This window comes from Prunus avium, chromosome 5, assembly GCF_965620075.1.
Source record: "Prunus avium chromosome 5, drPruAviu1.hap1.1, whole genome shotgun sequence".
Lineage (NCBI taxonomy): Eukaryota > Viridiplantae > Streptophyta > Magnoliopsida > Rosales > Rosaceae > Prunus > Prunus avium.
In genome coordinates this window covers 12354237-12373550 of record NC_142288.1, presented here as the reverse complement: position 1 = coordinate 12373550, position 19314 = coordinate 12354237, and the positions used below count along the sequence as shown (strand labels likewise).

At 35.7% G+C, this 19314-nt stretch overlaps 1 protein-coding gene and 1 pseudogene across 1 annotated transcript; both read right to left on the bottom strand.

Moving 5' to 3' along the window:
* Nucleotides 1-382: 382 nt before the first annotated feature.
* LOC110749064 (LRR receptor-like serine/threonine-protein kinase FEI 2) lies at nucleotides 383-13049 on the bottom strand. Its single transcript, XM_021949086.2, has 14 exons — nucleotides 12806-13049; nucleotides 11521-11735; nucleotides 11009-11144; nucleotides 10207-10278; nucleotides 10027-10098; nucleotides 8627-8698; nucleotides 7417-7488; nucleotides 7235-7306; nucleotides 6775-6872; nucleotides 6461-6628; nucleotides 6029-6361; nucleotides 4671-4916; nucleotides 1486-1619; nucleotides 383-1140 (listed from the first exon to the last, which is right to left on the bottom strand). The coding sequence occupies exons 2-14, from the start codon at nucleotides 11615-11617 to the stop codon at nucleotides 922-924; spliced, it is 1791 nt and encodes a 596-aa protein (XP_021804778.1). The 5' UTR covers nucleotides 11618-11735; nucleotides 12806-13049; the 3' UTR covers nucleotides 383-921.
* A 2808-nt stretch (nucleotides 13050-15857) lies between these two features.
* Nucleotides 15858-17408, bottom strand: LOC110749066 (cytochrome P450 89A2 pseudogene; annotated as a pseudogene).
* Between the last annotated feature and the right edge of the window lie 1906 nt (nucleotides 17409-19314).

The following is a 19314-nucleotide window of genomic DNA, read 5'->3' as shown; positions in this document are numbered from 1 at the left end:
TTCGCCATGGGCACACTTCCTCGACCAACTGTCCTAATGCACATCTGCTAACCAACAACCTAGCATTGCTTATTTGTTTCTGTAAACCACTCGCTACAAGTTCCTGATAAAAAAATATTAAAAAAAATAAAAAGCCCAACAAGTATTGGTTTGTATTATCTACATGGTCAGCCCATCTCCCCTCTGCTGATGCGCTAATTAAGGGGCTAATAACTTATGCAAAACGAATAGCCATTGAAAAATCGTATTTGCTAAAAGGCGGACTAAATAATAAAATTATGGAACCATAATACGTAAAAGAAACTGACTCCACAATTCCTTTTACATTTTACATATTCTGTCAAAAAGTAAAACCAGAATTAAAGCAGACTTAAGAATTGAATTTGTACAGAAGGGAAACATAATATTACATAACAAACAGAGGCCATAGGCACTACAATACTTGACTGAATGTCATGAAATCATATTTTACAAAAATGGCATAAACAAGAATCATTTTCGGAGCGACCACCTTCTATTTATATAAATATCATATACACTTAATTTTGGGGAACAAAAGGCAAGAGGAATTACAAGAAAATGAAAGAAAAAGAAAGGCTAAATAAATGACTCCAACAGGTGGAATTATTTTCCATCCACATACAGAGAAGAGTTTGAACGCACCCGAGCAAAATGAGAGCAAGACGAGCAAATTACACTCAGAATCTCATTGGTCATGAATAAGATGCTTGGCCATGTAGACAATAGATGGTGCAGGCCTTCTTCTAAATGCCACTAATCTGCAGAAAGAATGAACGAATCGAATGGATAATGTACCTTTGCAGATTCTGAGTCACTTTCACTGTTTGCATTACATGCCTGACATGAGATGAGACCGATGTAGATGCAAATTCTGACTTGCCCTGCCTGCATAAAGCCTTTTTAATCAGAGCTGGAATCGTAGAAGTCACTTGGGCATGGTGTCATGACCTCAGATTCAAGCACCTGGACCACCCTATGCATGGAGGGTCGATCTTCGGAAGTTGAAGAAACACATTGAATGGCGACGGAGAGCAAGGCATCAAGGCTTTCGGCTTGCACCCCCTCGCATTGTGGATCAACAATGTCTCTTTGCCTATTCTCTGTGACCAGAAAATTTAACTGCAAAGGGCGTTATAAATAGATTAGAAGAGTTGACTTGGAGTGGAATTCACAAAATCATATTAGGAGGACCATTAAGGAGGTAGCAGCTCCAAAACTTTCACATAAGACCTACTTGACTGCAACAATCAATCAAAACCCGCAGAATTTTCATTTTCTTTCTTTCACCTATCATATTGAACAAGAGGAGTAATTGCTTTCCAATAGTTGATGTGGATATGCAGCCAAATGAGTACACAATTTGCACTCAATGTCACCACTAGATCTAGCTTCTTATCAAAAAGCAATATAACCACAAGAAAAAGATCACTTTCTACAGAAACCACGTGTAGAAAAGAGACATACCCAGCCAACAATGTTGAGGCCCTTCTCAATGAATGATGCATCTGTGGGTCGTTTTCCACTCAACACTTCAAGCACCAGGACCCCAAAACTATAAACATCAGTCTTCTCAGTTGCTCTGCCACTTTGCATATACTCTGCCAATGATGTCAAGTAACTCAGAATGTATATAAACGTAAGATAAACTACATTTTTACTCTCAGAAAGAATTTCCTGCAAATAGACACCAGAAACTTTTCCACCCTTTTGTGTAACATAGATACATTTCATCTATTATAAGCAGCTGATTTGGAAACCCATATATTACCAGAGACCTCTAGTTTGAGGTGTTGTATGTGAAAATGAACACATTATAATCGTGCATGTGGACTAGAAAAATGTGTTTCTAAAGCTTGACACAAGGGACTGCTCACTCTATCCAACTCAGATATGCATCCGTGGTCTTTCATTCTTTGCTGATTATGTGATTATTCCTTTGGATTCATTCTCAAAGAAATTCTGTATGATCTCAAAGCAACACAAGGAATGCATTGTGCACACCCTTTTGTATGTCATGAAAAGTCTTTTGTATTTTTTTATTTGAACAAAGAGCATACTTTATGTATTAGAAAAAGAACAGTACAGTACAGTACAGGGACAAGTTCTCCACTGAACTAACTAGACCACTCATGTAAAGCTACAAACAGATCTAAACATCAAAAGATTGCATAACAAGCAGTCACAATGACAATTAAAATACAGCAGCACCCCAATTATAAAAAAACTAACCAGAACAAACTATCTGTAAACTCTGAAGACACTGAGCCCAAAGGAAATCCCAAAACGAACTCTATCCCACAAATGATCCACCTCCTCATCCACTGCTGTCTCAAATATCCTTACATTCCTATCCATCCATACCAACCAAAAAATTGTCATCGCATGAAGCTGGAGTATCCCAACTCACTTGGCCTCCCTAATCAATCTTTTCTCCCCCCCCCCCCCCCCCCCCCCCCCCTTTTTTTTTTTCTAAATCCAGAAGAGGTTTCATTAAAAGCTCACTGTATTATTACTCAAATGGGATTAAAAAGCGATTGAACACGTGTTAATTCTGATGGGGTCGCACCTTCAGTTTGCAAATGAAAATTTTCTAATTTTTAGGGGATGAGTGGAAATTTGGGAACTTAGTTACAGAAACTGTTGCCCGAAAAAAAATTACAGTGACAGCGATTCTGGTGTTTGGTCAAGGTTGCAAGTGAATAGTCGTCTAGTAGTTGGTATTAAAAGAGAAAGTTGGAATCTCTTACGGGCATGGTTGGGGATGTTGTGGAAGGTCAGCCTATAAGTACTTTGGTTGTCTTTTAGAGGGAGAAACCCCAGAGCTTCCAGTTTACATGTCCCCATGGTTTGGGACAATCCAAAAAAGGTTGTATAGTTGGAACAGCGGCTTTTTATCTCAGAGCAGGAGGCTTAACTTGGTTCAACCAGATCTGCAAGTCTACCAATTTACTACCTCTCTATGTTTTTTGGTTACCTTGCAAGGTGGCAAACAAAAACAAAAAGCTTATGCATGATTTTTTACAGAAAGGGTATGGATGAAGGAAAGATAGATCACTTAGTGAATTAGAAAGTTGCATCTCATTCTCAGGGCCAACGGTGGCTTAGGAGTGGTAAACTTGCTCAACAGAAAGATGGCTTTTCAGGGAAGTAATTATGGAGATATATTCTAAAGTCAGATTCTCTTTGGCATTCAGGCATCCAGAGTAAATATGATTTGCATGTCAATGTGTGGGGCTCTAAAGTGGTGGTTAGAGGCTCCATTCACTGTCCATGGAGGGGCATTTATCACAGATTTTTTTGTCTTAGAGTCTATCCTTTGCTCTATATTGGGAAATGGGGAGAGGATTCATTTTTGGGAAGATTTTTGGATAGGGGAGTCTGCTCTTATTCTTTCTTTTTTTGTTTTTTTTTGTTTCTAAAGAAAACAAACTTCATTGAGGGAAAGAAAGAAAGAGTACGAAACAGAGGACAAGGTTTCCTCAGACCCAATGAAAATACTAAAATTTAAAACAGGCACCAAAAGACTTGCAACAAAATGCAGACTACCATAACAATACTCTAAGACGCCACAATCCAATCCCATAGTACAAGTGAAAAAGAATAGTCCCAAAATTCTGGAGAAACCGGAGCCCATAAAGTAGCCCAAAAACACTCTCTCCCACAAATTATCCACTTCCTCCTCTCTAACATCGTCAAAAATCCTTCAACTTCTTTCCACTCAAACTACCCAAAAACAGCCATTACATCACACCTCCGAAGCACCATCCCCACCTTCCCTTTGAATAACAGACGCCTTGAAAAGGATTTACAAGGGGATACCCTGACGACTCCAAACACCAAATTTTCCTATATTTTCTTGTTGCTTTGAGAGAGCGGTCTAAGACATTTGAGGTAGCTAGGCTGAGCTGCGTGATGCCCTGTGCTTGTGATTACTTAATCATTCAGGCATTGTGCTTACAGTGGAAGAAAGAAGACAGAGGTCCTGCAGTGCGCTAGAGATTTCTAGTAATTATGGTCAGGAAGAAATAGCATAATATTTTAGGGTAAAGGAGGAGATGCCGTGGTTTCCTTATGGAAAACGGTCAAATTTTGGGCTTCACTATGGTCATTTCTTATGAAATCAGAGATTCTCCGTTCCTCCTGAACATGAATTGGTAACCCCCATTCCTAGGATATATTTAGATGTTTGTGGTTTGGCAGCTTTTTGGATGTTCTGTTTTAGCTTTTAGTATTGTTTTCATGATTACTATTCTTGTGTTTACTGCTTCGGATTCTGTCAGGATTGTTCTGTGGTTTTGTTGTTGGGAGTTCTACTGTGTTATTCTGTTGTTCTGGCTCTGTTTAGACTCTCTTAGGGAGCTTGGATGCTCTATTGGGTGTTTAGTTTAGTGGACTGCTCTCACTTTTGTTTTATTGCGACTCTGTTGTTATAACCAAATCAGTTTACTGACCAAATAAAAAAAGAGGGTCTTGACCTCACCAGCTTTTATGCACCGCAAATCGTTTTGGTAGTGTGTGAAAGTCTGCTCTAGGTCAAAATCATGATTACTGTTTTCAAACTACCGTGGATCTAGTCAATATAAGCCTTCAGAGAGTTGAGAGCTCAGCATATTTAAACAGGAAACTCTAATCAAATTCATATTGCTTACCTGGAGCCAAATAACCAAATGTTCCAGCAACAATTGTCGTAATGTGAGATTCTTCATCCTCCAACAGTTTGGCAAGTCCAAAGTCAGATACTCGTGCCTCAAGATTTCCATCAAGCAAAATATTGCTCGACTTTATGTCTCGGTGTATGATCCTAGGTGAGCAATCATGATGCAAGTAAGCCAGGCCTTTTGCTGCTCCCATTATGATATTCAAGCGTGCATCCCAGTCTAGCTGCTCAGATCTTTCTGTGGAATGCATCATGGAATATTATTGTTAAGGGTTTATTTCTACGTAACAAATATGTATAATGCGAAGGAAAAATTTTGTACAAAAGCAAGAAACGAAAAAAGTCTGGTAAAATGAAAGTAATGTTATGAAAATTAGGGTTACTGATCAACTTTGGTAGGACAAAGTGCAATTTTGGACCTCATTATTCGTTATTGGATTTGGTTTTGATTATGGGAATTCCAAGGGCTGCTGTCTCTGAAGATTTTATTTAGCTTGCTTTGATGCAACATCATTTTGCTATCAGTTAGCAAGTTGATGGTGTTAGGTATTGCATCCAAGGGACAGCTTCTTCACCATATCTTCACCTACTAATTTAGTTCGTTAAGTTTTGTTTCTCGTTTGGAAGCAATAGCAACAAACAACCTAATAAAACGAAAGCTTAGAACATTGAATATGATGGAAAAATTTAGCAGCATTATTTTCTCCAAAATGCACTTGATCACTAATAACTTACCCAATTCCTCATTTAGTTACATGGTATTTCATTGTTCTGCAAATCAAATTACTTGATACTTGATGTCTATGACATGCATGCGTTTTAACATGTTATTAAGGAATACAGGAACTGCACAGACACGGTTGATTTATCAACTATTAAGGTGATTTTGGCCACATTTTATGCTCCTTGTTATAAGAATGTTTGAAGCACAAAATTTCCATTGAAGTGGAAATCTTGAATCAACGAATGTACCATACCGTACACTAAATATTGAGCCTGATAAATGATGCATATCCCCCTGATGGAGATCATGATGCATGTCTATAAGCAACCTCAATAAAAAGACACCACTGTCCTTTTGTTGGACAGTCTTAAATATTGAAATAGTTATATGCATTACTTCTTCTTTTTTCTTTTCTTTTTTCACAAAATATATATTCCAATCTTTGTTTGCCTTCTAGGGGTTTTCTCTCTCTTTAATTTAAAAAGGATTTTCTTTCACCTTTGTTTCCTGGGTTCTACATTCATTACCCCCTTAATTCATCTTTAAATCACTTTATTATTACATTAAACCAGATGCACATGTAGCATGTCAAAGCAATAAAGTTAAACACAAGAAAAGCATCTCACCGTGAAGAGCTTCATCAAGGCTTCCACCAGATAGGAAATCATAGATTAACAACTTTGATGTAGGAGAATTGCAATATCCCCTTAAATTCACTAGGTATCGGTGTTTTATACTTCCAAGAATTTCTAGCTCCCTTTCGAAAAAACGATCAAAACCCTCGTTCATCTTTACAATTCTTTTCAATGCAAATAGATTGCCATCATCCATTGCAAGCTTGTACACTGTTCCAAAGCCCCCACAACCAATTATGTGTTCCTCATTCAAAGTCTCTAATTTCTTAATTATGTCTTTAGAAGAGTATGGCAAATCTCCATGAAACATTACAATTGATGCACCTGAAGTAACAAAATGTTAGTAGAGATATCGAAGTCTAGGAACTCAAGATTTGCTACATGTAAATCAAATATAACCCATAAAATAGCTAGGAACAGTACCTCCACTGACATCCATTGCGAGACCTTTACTGTCATGTTTACCAAACTTTTTATAAAGAAAGCAACCCCAGAAACACATGAGAGCCACCAGAAGAAGTGCACCCACAGTTGCTGATGCACTAATAAGTAGCCGACCGGAGTATTTCTTCTTTCCACCTTGATTTTGATCTACAATGGGTTAAATACAAAACCTGAATACCATAAGGTTTTAAACATTTTAAATTCTGTAATAATAGAAATTCTTTCGCTTCCTAAGGATTCTCTGGATATTCACACACATTGCACCCATCTATTTCACATCGAAGGAGGTTTACCTGAGTTTGGAGATTGGGAATTTGGTGGAGATTCTCGAGGGTCATCTTTGCATATAGTACTGATTTGTTTCCCACACAAACCACGATTTCCATCAAAGCTGCAATGAAATGTAGCAATTGACTATTTAAATAACATGGAAATCTTTGGGGACCACATTTCCATAGTTCCATATAAATTGTAAGTAACTGTGGCAAGATAGAGATCTTAAGAAAGTCTATCAGAGTAGACATTAGATGGGCAATAATATGATAACAATTCCTTTCCATGTTGATAATTCATCACTTTTACATTAGAAATATTTCACCCTACTGGAAGATAAAAGATAAAGGACATAGCAATGTAAAGAGTGTGAAATGAAGTAGAAACCATACGAATCATGAATAAGTGAGAACTGTACACTATCAAATAGCTTCATGATGACCCAGAACACATAAACTTCAGAAGATGAGCTGTACTTACGAGCTTTGAGGTAAGTTGGTAAGCATGCCATCAGATGGTATTGGTCCAACCAGAAAATTGTTTGACACATTGCTACAGAAAATCAAGATTCCATTGATCAATAAATTAGATCAAATTTCCTATGTTCAATAAAGCACCAATTATCAAGTTTGGATATAACTAAAAAGAATGAGGCTACTTACAAAGTGACAAGCTTATCCAACTTCCCTAGTGACACAGGAATACTACCACTGAGAGAGTTACTTGAAATATCTCTGTAATTTAAGAACATAAAATAGTGATGAGTTCCACATTGTAACACCAAATGGACGAGAATAATAAATCTACTGATTTGATAAATTGGACTTCATGCTTTCCAAGAGTATTTCAACATCATAATCATTTGCATCATTTGAAGTTAATGTGTGCGAGGAATTAACAATCATATCATGCATGTTATTGCTTCTAATAGGTTTATTTCTTCCAAACATTTGTACAAATATTATAACTGTTGAACAAGGTAAGCATTCAAAATAAAAAATAATTGCACATCATAAGGCGACATATGAGAGCATTCACTAACTACTATGGTATAATATGAAACTCGAAATTTTATACATAAATATGCTAATCAGTATAGTATTTACTGTCTGATTGTCACATCCAGTGATGATAAGTTAAATACTTTAGTTAGCCATAACCGCAGCCAACAGATCTACAAAATAACTTGTTTAAAGCTATAAATTCTTAACCCATATTGAATTAGGAAAAGTAAGTAATGGAAGCTATAAACGAAGATTGCTGCCCCAGTTTAAACAGATAACTATTTAAATTTCCCTGAGCTAAATCTAGAAAATTTTACCTGGCAGGTTCACTAGATTAAAATGTATAAATAACTAGTTGAAGAATCAGGCAACCCTTTCATCTACTATATCCACTGCATTTGATGAGTGAAGAAAACTCTTATTGGGCAATCCTCTTAGTTCTGGTTCCACTTTACCAAAGTGATTCATTCCTTATCTTTACCGTTTCATATCTTTATCGATATCTAAGCAGCTTAGTTGTCTTGTGGTAAGCTAAATAAACAGCTATAGTAAAACTGTATACATGAAAACATCAATGCATGTACAGTGCGAAATTTAACTTCTCCTGCATATTGCTTTAAAAGACAGTGAATTAAACAAATTTATCATTACAATGAAAAACAGTTGTTAAACAAGAAAGAATGAGTTACTAAGAAATCTCACGCCTACAGGATAACAATTTGGTCCTGGGATGTTTATCTGATATCTTTTACGCTACAATCTTACAATGGATGCATCACCTTAGTTATCAAATTTAAAACTAGGAAATACAAAAAAGATTTAAAAGGATAAAAAAAAAAAAATTATCAACATGTTAGAAACAACTCACAAATATTTGAGGTCTGAAAGCTTTCCCAATTCATTGGGAATTGATCCACTTAAGTAATTACCCTGCAAGTATCTGTATCAACAAAATAAACTCAACTTCAGCAGGAAACAAACAGGATTACTTAGTATAAAAGGAAACATGGATAAAATACAGATATAGTTTGGAAATTTTTCTATTGACAATCAAAGAAAACAAATTGTAAAAGCTGCAACTTATAACTCAACTTTCAAAAATAAGCAAAATTACTCAGTGCAGAAAGAAACACGGATAAAATATAGATATTTCTATACAAATTGTTAAGCTACACCTAGCTAGGACAAGCTATTCTTGTCACAAGCTAAATGAAAGATGCTACAAGGAAAAACAATACTAAGAAGTGAAAGATAGCACTGCTGCTTTTAAATATGAACATACTAGAACAAAAACAACACTAGATGTAAGTTTTCAAATATAAAGATAGCACCCCATTCTCCGCATCTAGATGTAAGTTTTCACATGTAATAATTGAAATGTGCTCCTAGAGAAGATTTTTATTTTCTAAGCATGGACACTTAAAGGTGGAAGCATACACAGATGTTGAGGAAGTTGGTTCTGTTGATGATAGAAGGTCCACTTTAAGTTACTACACCTTTATTGGAACCTTGGTAACCGGAAACTAAGAAACAATCAGTGGTTGCGAGGTCAGGCGCAAAAACAGAATTTTGGGCTATGGTTTATTGGATTTCTTAATAACTGTGGTTACAAATATTGTTCAAGGAATTGAGTTTTATACAAGTTCCTATGCCATTTTATAGTGATATTAAGCCTTCAATCGGTAAAGCTCTATCAGATTGAAAATAATAGGACTAAACGTATTAAATTTGACAAGAATTTTATCAAGGAGAAATTAGATGCCGGCATAATTTGTACAATGCTGTCATGATGGAAGATAATTTTTCTTGAGAGCATCCCAAGTAAAGTTTTTCATTCAACTTTATGCAAATTGGGCATCTGTAATCTATACACCACCTTGAGGAGGAGTGTTGGTATTATTAATTTTTATTGTTAAGGGTTTACCAAATTGACAGTTAATATGTCTAATATATGATTTCAAGGTTCACTCGCAGCCAAACAAGTTAAAATACTTACTTAACTAATTCAAATCTAAAGCCATCATTCAAATCACCTTATCATATGATATCCAGAAAACAAAAGGAGTCGCCTTTTTAGCAGTGATGGAAAAAAATAAAAATAAAACAGTTAAAAGGATGAGCACATATCTGTTATTAAACAAATTTTCTTTGTTGAATCACTGTATATAATGATCTCCAACCAACTAATTGGAAATATGAACAACCATCATTCAGTAGTAAACATAAGAACACTTTTTACAAGATAACAATTAGTGCAGGTGAACTTACATTCCCTGCAACTCCGTGCAATTCCCCAGATCTGAAGGAATAGTCCCATAAAAGTTGTTGTTATGAAGAGCTCTGCAACATAATACATCATTCATAGAATCAGTCAGAGGAAGACATTTTTGATATATCAAAGATACATCAACTACCAGAAAAGCTATTATATTTCTCAAAGATGCATACAAAATCTTCAGCTGATCTAGCTTCCCAAGGTCAGGCGATACAAATCCACTCAACTTGTGACCAGCAAGACTCCTGCCAGATAAGTCATGAGAAGCAAACTTATAATTGCAAGTAACAATTTTCGTTCTTATGCAAAAAAGAAATTAGGTCTCGATAATGAATTATAAGGTCTATCCACCACTGGACCAAGGAACAAAAGCATGCCCCACTGCACGTTCTCCGAATCCAGAAGAATAACACTGATGGGAATGTCTCTAAAATGTCAGACAACGATGCCCAAAGAGAAGCTATGACCTTAATTCTATCCTAAAGTAAATGCACCTCTTCAACTTGCATTCAAAAACTCCCCTATTTCTTTTCGATCACAGTCCATTGAAGAGTAAAAGTTGCACACTTTCAAAAAGTCACTGCTTTCTTGTTATTCCCTACTAACAAAGTACGGTACACCAACAAAAGATGACAATTTCAAGATCAAACCCACAAAATGTCAAACATCCCCAATAATCGAGACTACTTGTCTTGTGAAAGAACAATGTTAAAAGATTTGATGTACATTCTCCCCCTTTTTTTACACATTTGACACCAATGTGGAGATAAACACACAAGTCTATTTTTTTTTTTTCTAATTGGAGACAAGACTTTATTAATAAAGAGCAATGGTGCACTACCAGGGACAAGATGTCCTCTAAAGCAAAGAAAAAACCAAAACCAAAGCCATCCACATAAATCTCAAGAAACAAGGTGTTAGTTCGATATGCATATAAAGTGATACAGAACATAATTATAGGTACTCAGAACTCACAAGTAGATTACTCTCTTTGTTTTCTTATCACATTTCACTCCTTTCCAATTACATGGATCGGGATCTTCTGGTCTCCATTGAATAAGGATACCATCTGAACTAACAACTGCTGTCCTGAAGCTTAGAAGTGCCTCACCTGCAAATTAGAAACAGCATTCGATAAATCAACCATATCAGATTAGGGCATGTCTGTCAGTCTAGTAATACAAAAGAATAGACTACTTTTTCAGATTAAGTAAACGTACACACTACTACGGGCACATTCTTGGAATCACTTATGTGATACCTGATTAGTGTTTCTAACCAAACTTCACATAGGCTAATACAAGTACATCAGCAAATAAAAATAAAAATAAAAATAAAACAGCATATCCATTATTTCCAAGGTTTTGTTTTGATGGTAAGAAGTAAGTCGATATTTCTTCATTAGTTATAATATTTGGCATGCCTCAAGACAACTCAAAATTAAATAGAAGAAAAAGGACAAGAGAGACAAATATATGTCAAATTACCATCACGACTGATAGCTCTGCATTCATTCGTTATTATGTAAAGCAGTAGAATGTAAAGAAGCCAGGGTCCACTCCATTTCACCAAAAAGATGCCCATAGTGGCACTGGTCAAGCATAATACAGCAACTATAATTCATCTGACACACCAAGCTTTAAAATGCTTCCCTCTAGTTGACGATGACATCCAGCAGCCGGAAATGCAAGAAAAAGGAAGCCTGGAGAGAATAAGAACTAAGTCTAACAGTAGAAGCAACACGAGAACCTCATTCAAGAAAGTGACCAAAGCATTTTAACATTTGTATGCATTTTTCTGTGTTTAATAGCGGTTTGAACTCGGCCAAAAAAAGTAGCCATTTGAATGTATTATCTTAGATTTAGCAAATACAAGTTACTATTTATAAATTGTGATATGTTCAGTTCAGATCTATACTATATCACATGTTAGGAATCCTTCGAGCTTCCTAACAAAAAACACAATAACAGTTTCCATTAATGTGTTGGAAAATGAAAAATAACTAAAGATGGCATCAGGTACAATGGAAATGACCATACTCACGGTAAGTAATACAGCAAAAGTGCATCCACGGACTAGTAAAACAGATACATCAGACAGACAATAAACAACCGCATTTAAAAAGATCTAGGAAAATGCTGAGTATAATACCATTTCAAAGCTACCCTAGTTTAGAGTGCGGATGACAAATCATGTCAACCCTACCCCCTTGTTCTCCCATTTTACCTTCCGGTCACCAACTAAGCTCTTTCATAACCCCAAAATTTAACTATAATGACCATGATATACTTCATTTCCAACCCAACAAAACCCATTCAATAAATTATTTTATTAATGGTAAAACAGAAGTCTTTGCATATAGACCCATTGTGTGCCAAACTATCTAGGTTGGATTTACATACACATTTAAAACGATATGCAATTTACTATAACAAGCTCATAACTGTCAAGGATTACAAAAGCAAGTCGAATAATAAATGCAATTAGTAAACCCAATAACACATTGAATTTATCTTCAAGCGAAGAAAGAACTTCCACCCAAGAAAAATCTTAAGCACCATCAATCATTCTTTCATTTTTTTTTCGTCAAATTAGAAACTTCTCAATTACTCATTCCAAGTCCACTGCTAGTCCTAACAGCTAAAACTTAGTGAATTAGACCATTAATACATTTCCATACACTTCAACATAATTGAGAATAAATTGAAGTAGCTAGCATCGCATAAATTAAAGCAAAAAGAAAATCTTGAGCTGAAATTGAGTGAGATTTACCGAGAAATGTGAAAGATGAAGAAGCAGCTGTTGGTTGTGATCGATCTGAGAGAGAATGCAGATTGAGCTGTGAAACAGAGAAAGAGCAGGAAAGGCCAAAACGCCACCGCACTAGTCTCCCCCTTTGCTGAAGTCTCTGAGATTTGTGCCTACGCCAAGAGAGAGAAAGCGAGACGAGAGAGAGAGAGAGTGTGTGAGAGTTAGAGAGAGAGAGAGCAGTGGAGAGAGTGAATGTGTGGAATTTAGATGCTTTGGAAATAAACAATTAAAAAATAGGGCATTCAGGGAATTTAGCACAACCAAATAAGGGAAAGTACCTTCCCACGTGCCTACGCTGACCTTCCGTACGTGCCACCGACCGACACCTTACATTGGAAACCCTAAGAATAAATAAATAAATAAATAAATAAATAAATAAATAAATAAATAAATAAAATGATTGGCTCTCCTACAGTTCGCGATTTTACAGTGGAGTGGAGCGGGCCGTTGAATGGTGCACAAAAGTTGTCATGCATAACTTCTCTTGGTGGAAAAAGTTTGCAGCATTTATCCGGTTCCTTCATTTACAGAGAGAGAGATTTGGTTGAGTTTGGTTTGGTTCGGTTCGGGTTTATAGTAAACCAAACTCATTTATATCAGCAATAAGTTGGCTAAACCGTAATTAAACTTTTATAGAGTCGGTTTAATCTGATTTGGTATATCGCCATCTTGGTTCGATATGGTCAATATTCAATGTTTTCGACACAAAAGCACACCTCTACTTCCAGGAGGTTCCCACTTATAACTACATTCTTTAGTTTGGATTCTACGTAAAAAAAAGATAAATAATTCTTTTCCGTTTTGTAAATTTAGGTTGTTGTGTTTTGTTCTCTTTTAAAAAAAATGAGAGAGGTTTTGCTCATCAATTTTTTTGTAATAGTACTAGAATCATCACCAGTGCTAATAGGCTCCATAAATGAATGATCCTGTAAGTTTAAATTGAAATAAAAGTATTATAAATTGATGAAGGCTCGAATACGCAATTCATTCAGAGTCCTTACATCACAAAAGAGAAGTGCCCCATGGGCAATGAATTCAAAATGGTGACGGTATATAGAGATAACAATTGTGTTAATGAGTAGTTCCTACAAAACAAATACAATTAAGTGTCGTGATCAAAATTTCTTATTTAATATAATGGACAATGTTAAAACGGCCCATATTGTTAACAAAGTGTGTGTGTGTTTGCGAAGAGGGGTATAATATTTGAATAAGAAGTTTTGTTTACAGCATACCTCCAAACTTGTATATTCAACGGTTTTTTTTTTCTCTTTAGTCTGGGGTGTTAGCAAGGGCGGACCTAAGCTTAGGCTGGAGTAAATGTCTTTGTCCTTTTACTTTCATTTATTTTTATATTACTCCATTTACTTAAGTTTACAATGTAAATAAGGAAGTACCCCCCATTTGGATTCAAATAAAAATACTAGAAAATCAAATTCTCACCAAATCAAAATATGAAAAATCGGTTTTAGTGCAAAATACGATTTAGGCTAAAAATGATGGCTCATTAAGTCAATATATACTTCATATTAAAATCCCATAAAATCAAGTTTTCTTATTTGATGTGTAAGGAATAAAAGCCGCCAAAAATTATCTTGAGAAAATGATTATTCCAAAAAACCATTTTTCATACTTAGTCAATATTGCACCTCCGCTAAAAAATTTCTGGATTCGCCAGTGGCTACACCCACAGAGAGCAAACATAAAAAAAATTTCTTCTAGCCACCCAAAACACCATATTTGAATCTTGAGAGCCAAGATGAAATAGCTCTTCTCCTCTAAAAAATTTACCAACCTATCTTCAGTAGGTTCTTCAATCTTGGTAAGTTTTTTTATTTTATATATATTCAATTTCCAATTTTAATTGTTGTTGTTAAGTTTTTATGATTTAGGGTTAGGGTGAAAACTTTTGGAGACTATTGATATATATTTTATTTTTGCAACTTGAATTATTAATTAGCATATATGATTTTTTTTAAGTTGGACAATGTATTTGATTTGGTATTTATTTATATTTTGTACTTCTTTATGTTATATTTGCTTGTAATGTGGCCATGTTTGATTTATAAAATTTTATGTACATTTTTGTTTCAAGAGAAAAAAAAAGGCTTATAATATATCTCCTCTATAAATATATATATATATATATTTAGCCTACCCCTATAAAAATTCCTGGGTCCGCCATTGGGTGTTAGTTTATTTAGTATATGTTTCATTTCTGATGGAGCTGGGTGTTTAAATAAGACCCTAATTCTTATAATTATGAAGGGAAAAAAAAATGAGAGATTGAAAAGTTTTATTCATATTTTTATTCACATTTGTCATAAAAAAAAAAATTGGGAAGTTTCCATGATTTGGGATTAATAAGTGAATGTAGAGAAATCGTATGGTCTTGAGGTAAAGACCCTTCTTGTGCCCCTTCCCAAATCAACTTCCCGGTGGACCCAACTCCCCAATCTCTCTTCTTTCTTTTTTTTCTTTTTTTCTTTTTTTTTTAATTTATAATTTTATAAATAATTTCAATTTTATTATTTTGTTTAGTTTTAAAGCTTGGACTGAATTTTCTAATGAATATCAGTTTTTAAAGTCAATGAAAGTTTACTTTTTCTGTTGTGGTTCTGTTACAGAATCCTACTAGTCATACTCATCCTCTTTTTAGCATTATCAATTGCTGCCATTTGCTGATTCAAAAGAAGTGGTGCTGTTCTGTCAAGTATATTTTTCGAGAGCGGAATTTTGTTACTGATTCTTTGGCTTCTATGAGCCATGATCTTCCCTTGGGTTTGCATGTTTTGGATTCAACGCCTGGCATGGTTGTTGAGCTTCTTGCTGCTGATGCCAGAAGCTTGGCTCGTCCAAGGATGGTTGTTGTGTAGTTCTTTTTGTGTTGTTTGGGCTTCGGCGCCCTTTTTATCCACACACAAAAAAAAGTTTGCTTTTTCTAGTGTTAAAATAACTAGATATAGTAATAAAATTGTCCTTATATTTTTTCAAAATTATTTCAATGTTTAATTTAAGGTACATGTGAATTTATTCTTGGAGAAACATGTGTAAAAAGTGGATATTTCATGACCATGGTGAAGGCTTGCTTCTCTGTCAAGTCAACCTCATTTTGATCTCCCAACTTCCATTCAAAATCTCTAACCAAATTGGCCACAAAATATTCAACATGAAGCAGTGACACATTAATAGCAGGGCAAATCCTCCTCCCTGCACCAAAGGGCATCATTTGAATACCTCTAACTCCCTTGATATCAAACTTCACCTCTTGTTGACCAGTTCGTATGAATCTCTCTGGTCTAAACTCCATAGGTCTTTCCCACACATTTGGATCACGTGACATTTCTGCCACTGTAAAATTCACCATTGCATCTTTTGGTATGTCATAACCATCCATTTGAATATCTTTCAAGACAGCCCGTGGCAAGATGAAGTGGCTTGGTGGATGTCGGCGTAGAGTTTCTAACACAACTGCCTTCAAATAAGGCATCTTTATTAAATCATCTTCTGCAATATCTTGTTTTGGTTTTACAACAGAGTTGATTTCATCTAATAGCTTCTTCTGAATGTCTTGGTTCTTCACTAAGTTGGCCATAACCCATTGTAATGTGGTGGTGGATGTATCGGTTCCGCCTAGCAGAAACTCCGAGCACAAACTTACCTTTTCATCATCCGTAAGCTTTCGTCCACCACCGTCGGGGAGCTGAAGATCGATTAGACTATCAACATAAGAGAGAATACATTCTTCGTCTTCAAATTCATTGTTGACTTTTTTACTCATTAACCATTCATGACGTGCTTTTATGATTGAGAGAATGACATTTACTTGATTACGACGAATCTGTAAGAGTTCCTTCCACAACTTTCGAAACACGATCTTTGATATGGTCGGCATAAAATTTAGTTTGTTGAACCTAACAAAATTCAAAAGCAGTGCTTGTTGCACGCTTTCAATATCTTTAATGGTTTTACCATCAAATTTGACTCCAAAACACATATAGGATAGTAAACCAAACATGACAAATTGAAAATTGTGCACCACATGGATGGCCTTGTTGCCAGAATCTGCTTCATCTAAGATCTTATCCTTTAAAAGATTATATGCCCATCTACGACCACGCGAATACGTCTTGAGTCGAGAAGGATGTATTATGGACATGAGATTTTGACGAAGGAGACGCCAAATTGGGTCATATGGTGCAGAGCTAACAGTGCACTGGTTGCTAAAGAAGATTCGGGTGGTTTCGAGAGCAGCAGGGCGACCAGCAAAGACTGTACCATTTCTCACAAGTGCTCGATGAGCAGTTTCGTGGGTGGTGATGAAAATGGCAGGACGAGACCCGATATGGAGAGTAACAATAGGGCCATACTTGGAACGCAAATGGTGGATAACGGGCTCAACATTAGCGAAGTTGCTAGAAGATTTGAGAAGCCAATAGATGTTCCCTAAGATAGGTAAGGTTGGGGGACTTGGTGGTAGTCTTTTATTGCTTAGGAGCTTTAGTAGCGCAGTAAAAGAAATGTAGAGGCAAACAAAGGCAAGGAGAAGAAACCAAAACTCCATTTGGAAATGTATAAAAAGGAAAATTTAATACACCTTCTAGGTGTTGTAGTTTGAAGCATTTATATTTGCTACAAGTGGGGTTTAAAGATTGATGGTAAAACGTAAATGTAGTTTCCAGACATCAATCTAATTCTAAACTGATGTCATTATTTGTCAAAAGTAAAAGAAACGAATGTCATTAGTAACTTCACACTTATTAAGTCATAGTTGTTTTTGTAAAACTAGTTATTCATGTTTATATACAAAGTCAACTAGTGAAATACCACTGGATTCAAAGAAGGTTGGCGATTTAAGGTTATTTATAATGGACGAATCAGTCTTTTAATCACTGGATGTGGAAAATTAAAAATAGATGTAGAAAATAAGTTTTTCATGTCATACTTCATATATCATTAAAGCTTACAATATTCAGCACATTTTTTTTTATACAAGCGATATTGAGCGCCTTAATTAGGCCATAATCTATTCCCTATTTAGAATGGGTGCTGCTATTTCCACCTCCTGTCCTATTTTCCCACCCACCATATAAATTTGAAAAACAACAATCCTATCTTTCCATCCACCATTATTCCTAAAATACTCTATAATTATTATTCAAGTAAATTCTCCACCCAGTCACATATGGACAACTGTCAATCAATTTGAGACTTAAATAAAAAACAAAAAGATTTATCTCAGCCCCCCTCTCTGTGTCCCCCGCTCTTGCAACTCAAACCCCGTCATTCTCTCATGTCTCCCCCCTTTCTCCTTCTTCTCACATGTCTCTCATCTCTCCCTTTCCTCCCCTGCAACTCAAACAATCTATTTTTCTCTCTCTACTCAACAGCTCTCTCTCATCTTTCCCTCTCTTTCTCTCTCTTGGCACCAACAATGATGGAGGACGACAAGGTCGCAGGCCTCTAGAATAAGTTTAGGGTTTCTCTCCCTCTCTTTCTCTCATACTTTTTTGTTACTTTTTCTTTTTGTGAAATGGTAGAATAAGTGGGTTTGTGAGTTTAGGGTTTTTTTTTCCTAAGTCCTTAGAAATCATTTTACAAAGGGGTAAATTTGTCTTTAAAATTTTGAAGATAAGGTGGGTGGAAATATCAGCACTCTTTAGAATTTAGGTTTTTTTTTATTGCAAATGGTCCCTGAGGTTCACGAAATTATCACCTTTCATCCTTCATTTTTTTTTGTGACATTAATTGTCCTTAAGGTTACTCTCTATACATAAAATTGGTCTATATCGTTAGCTTTCATCAAATTTTCTGTTAGAGTGCTGACATGACACATATGTAGAGCTCACAAATCCAATTACATAAAGCCAAGCGGATTTAAATAAAAGATATCATAAAAATTAAAATCCATAAAAAATTGGCAAAATTTTTTAAGAAAAAGAAGATTAAAACTTCAATAAATAAAAAAATTGAAACCATCCCTCCCTCTCACCCTCCCTTCCCCTCTGTCTCCCCTCTGTATCCCCCTCTTCTCCCCGTCTCTCTCTGTACCCCCCCCCTGCCCTCTACCATCTTTCTCTATGTTCTTTCTCCAAAGCAGCAACACGACCCTCTCTCTCTCTCTCTCTCTCTCTTCCAAGAAAGAATCAAGTTAAGAAGATGGTAGCAAATACAAAATTGGTCACGGACATTGAGTTCAGTGAGAGCAAAAGAAAGGGCTCTTACACTGCAATGGTTTCCCTAAAAAAATAATTTAAAACTTCAATTTAAAAAACTTGGGTATGAGATTTGGGATTTGGGGGTTGGGGTGGGTTGCGAGTAGGGCAGGTGGGTGGGTGGGTTGCGGTTGGGGTTGGGCTTTGGGGGTGGTTTGGGTCGTGGAAGAGAGAGAGAGAGAGAGAGAGAGATATATATATATATATATATATATATATATATATATATATATATATATATATATATAGATCGCT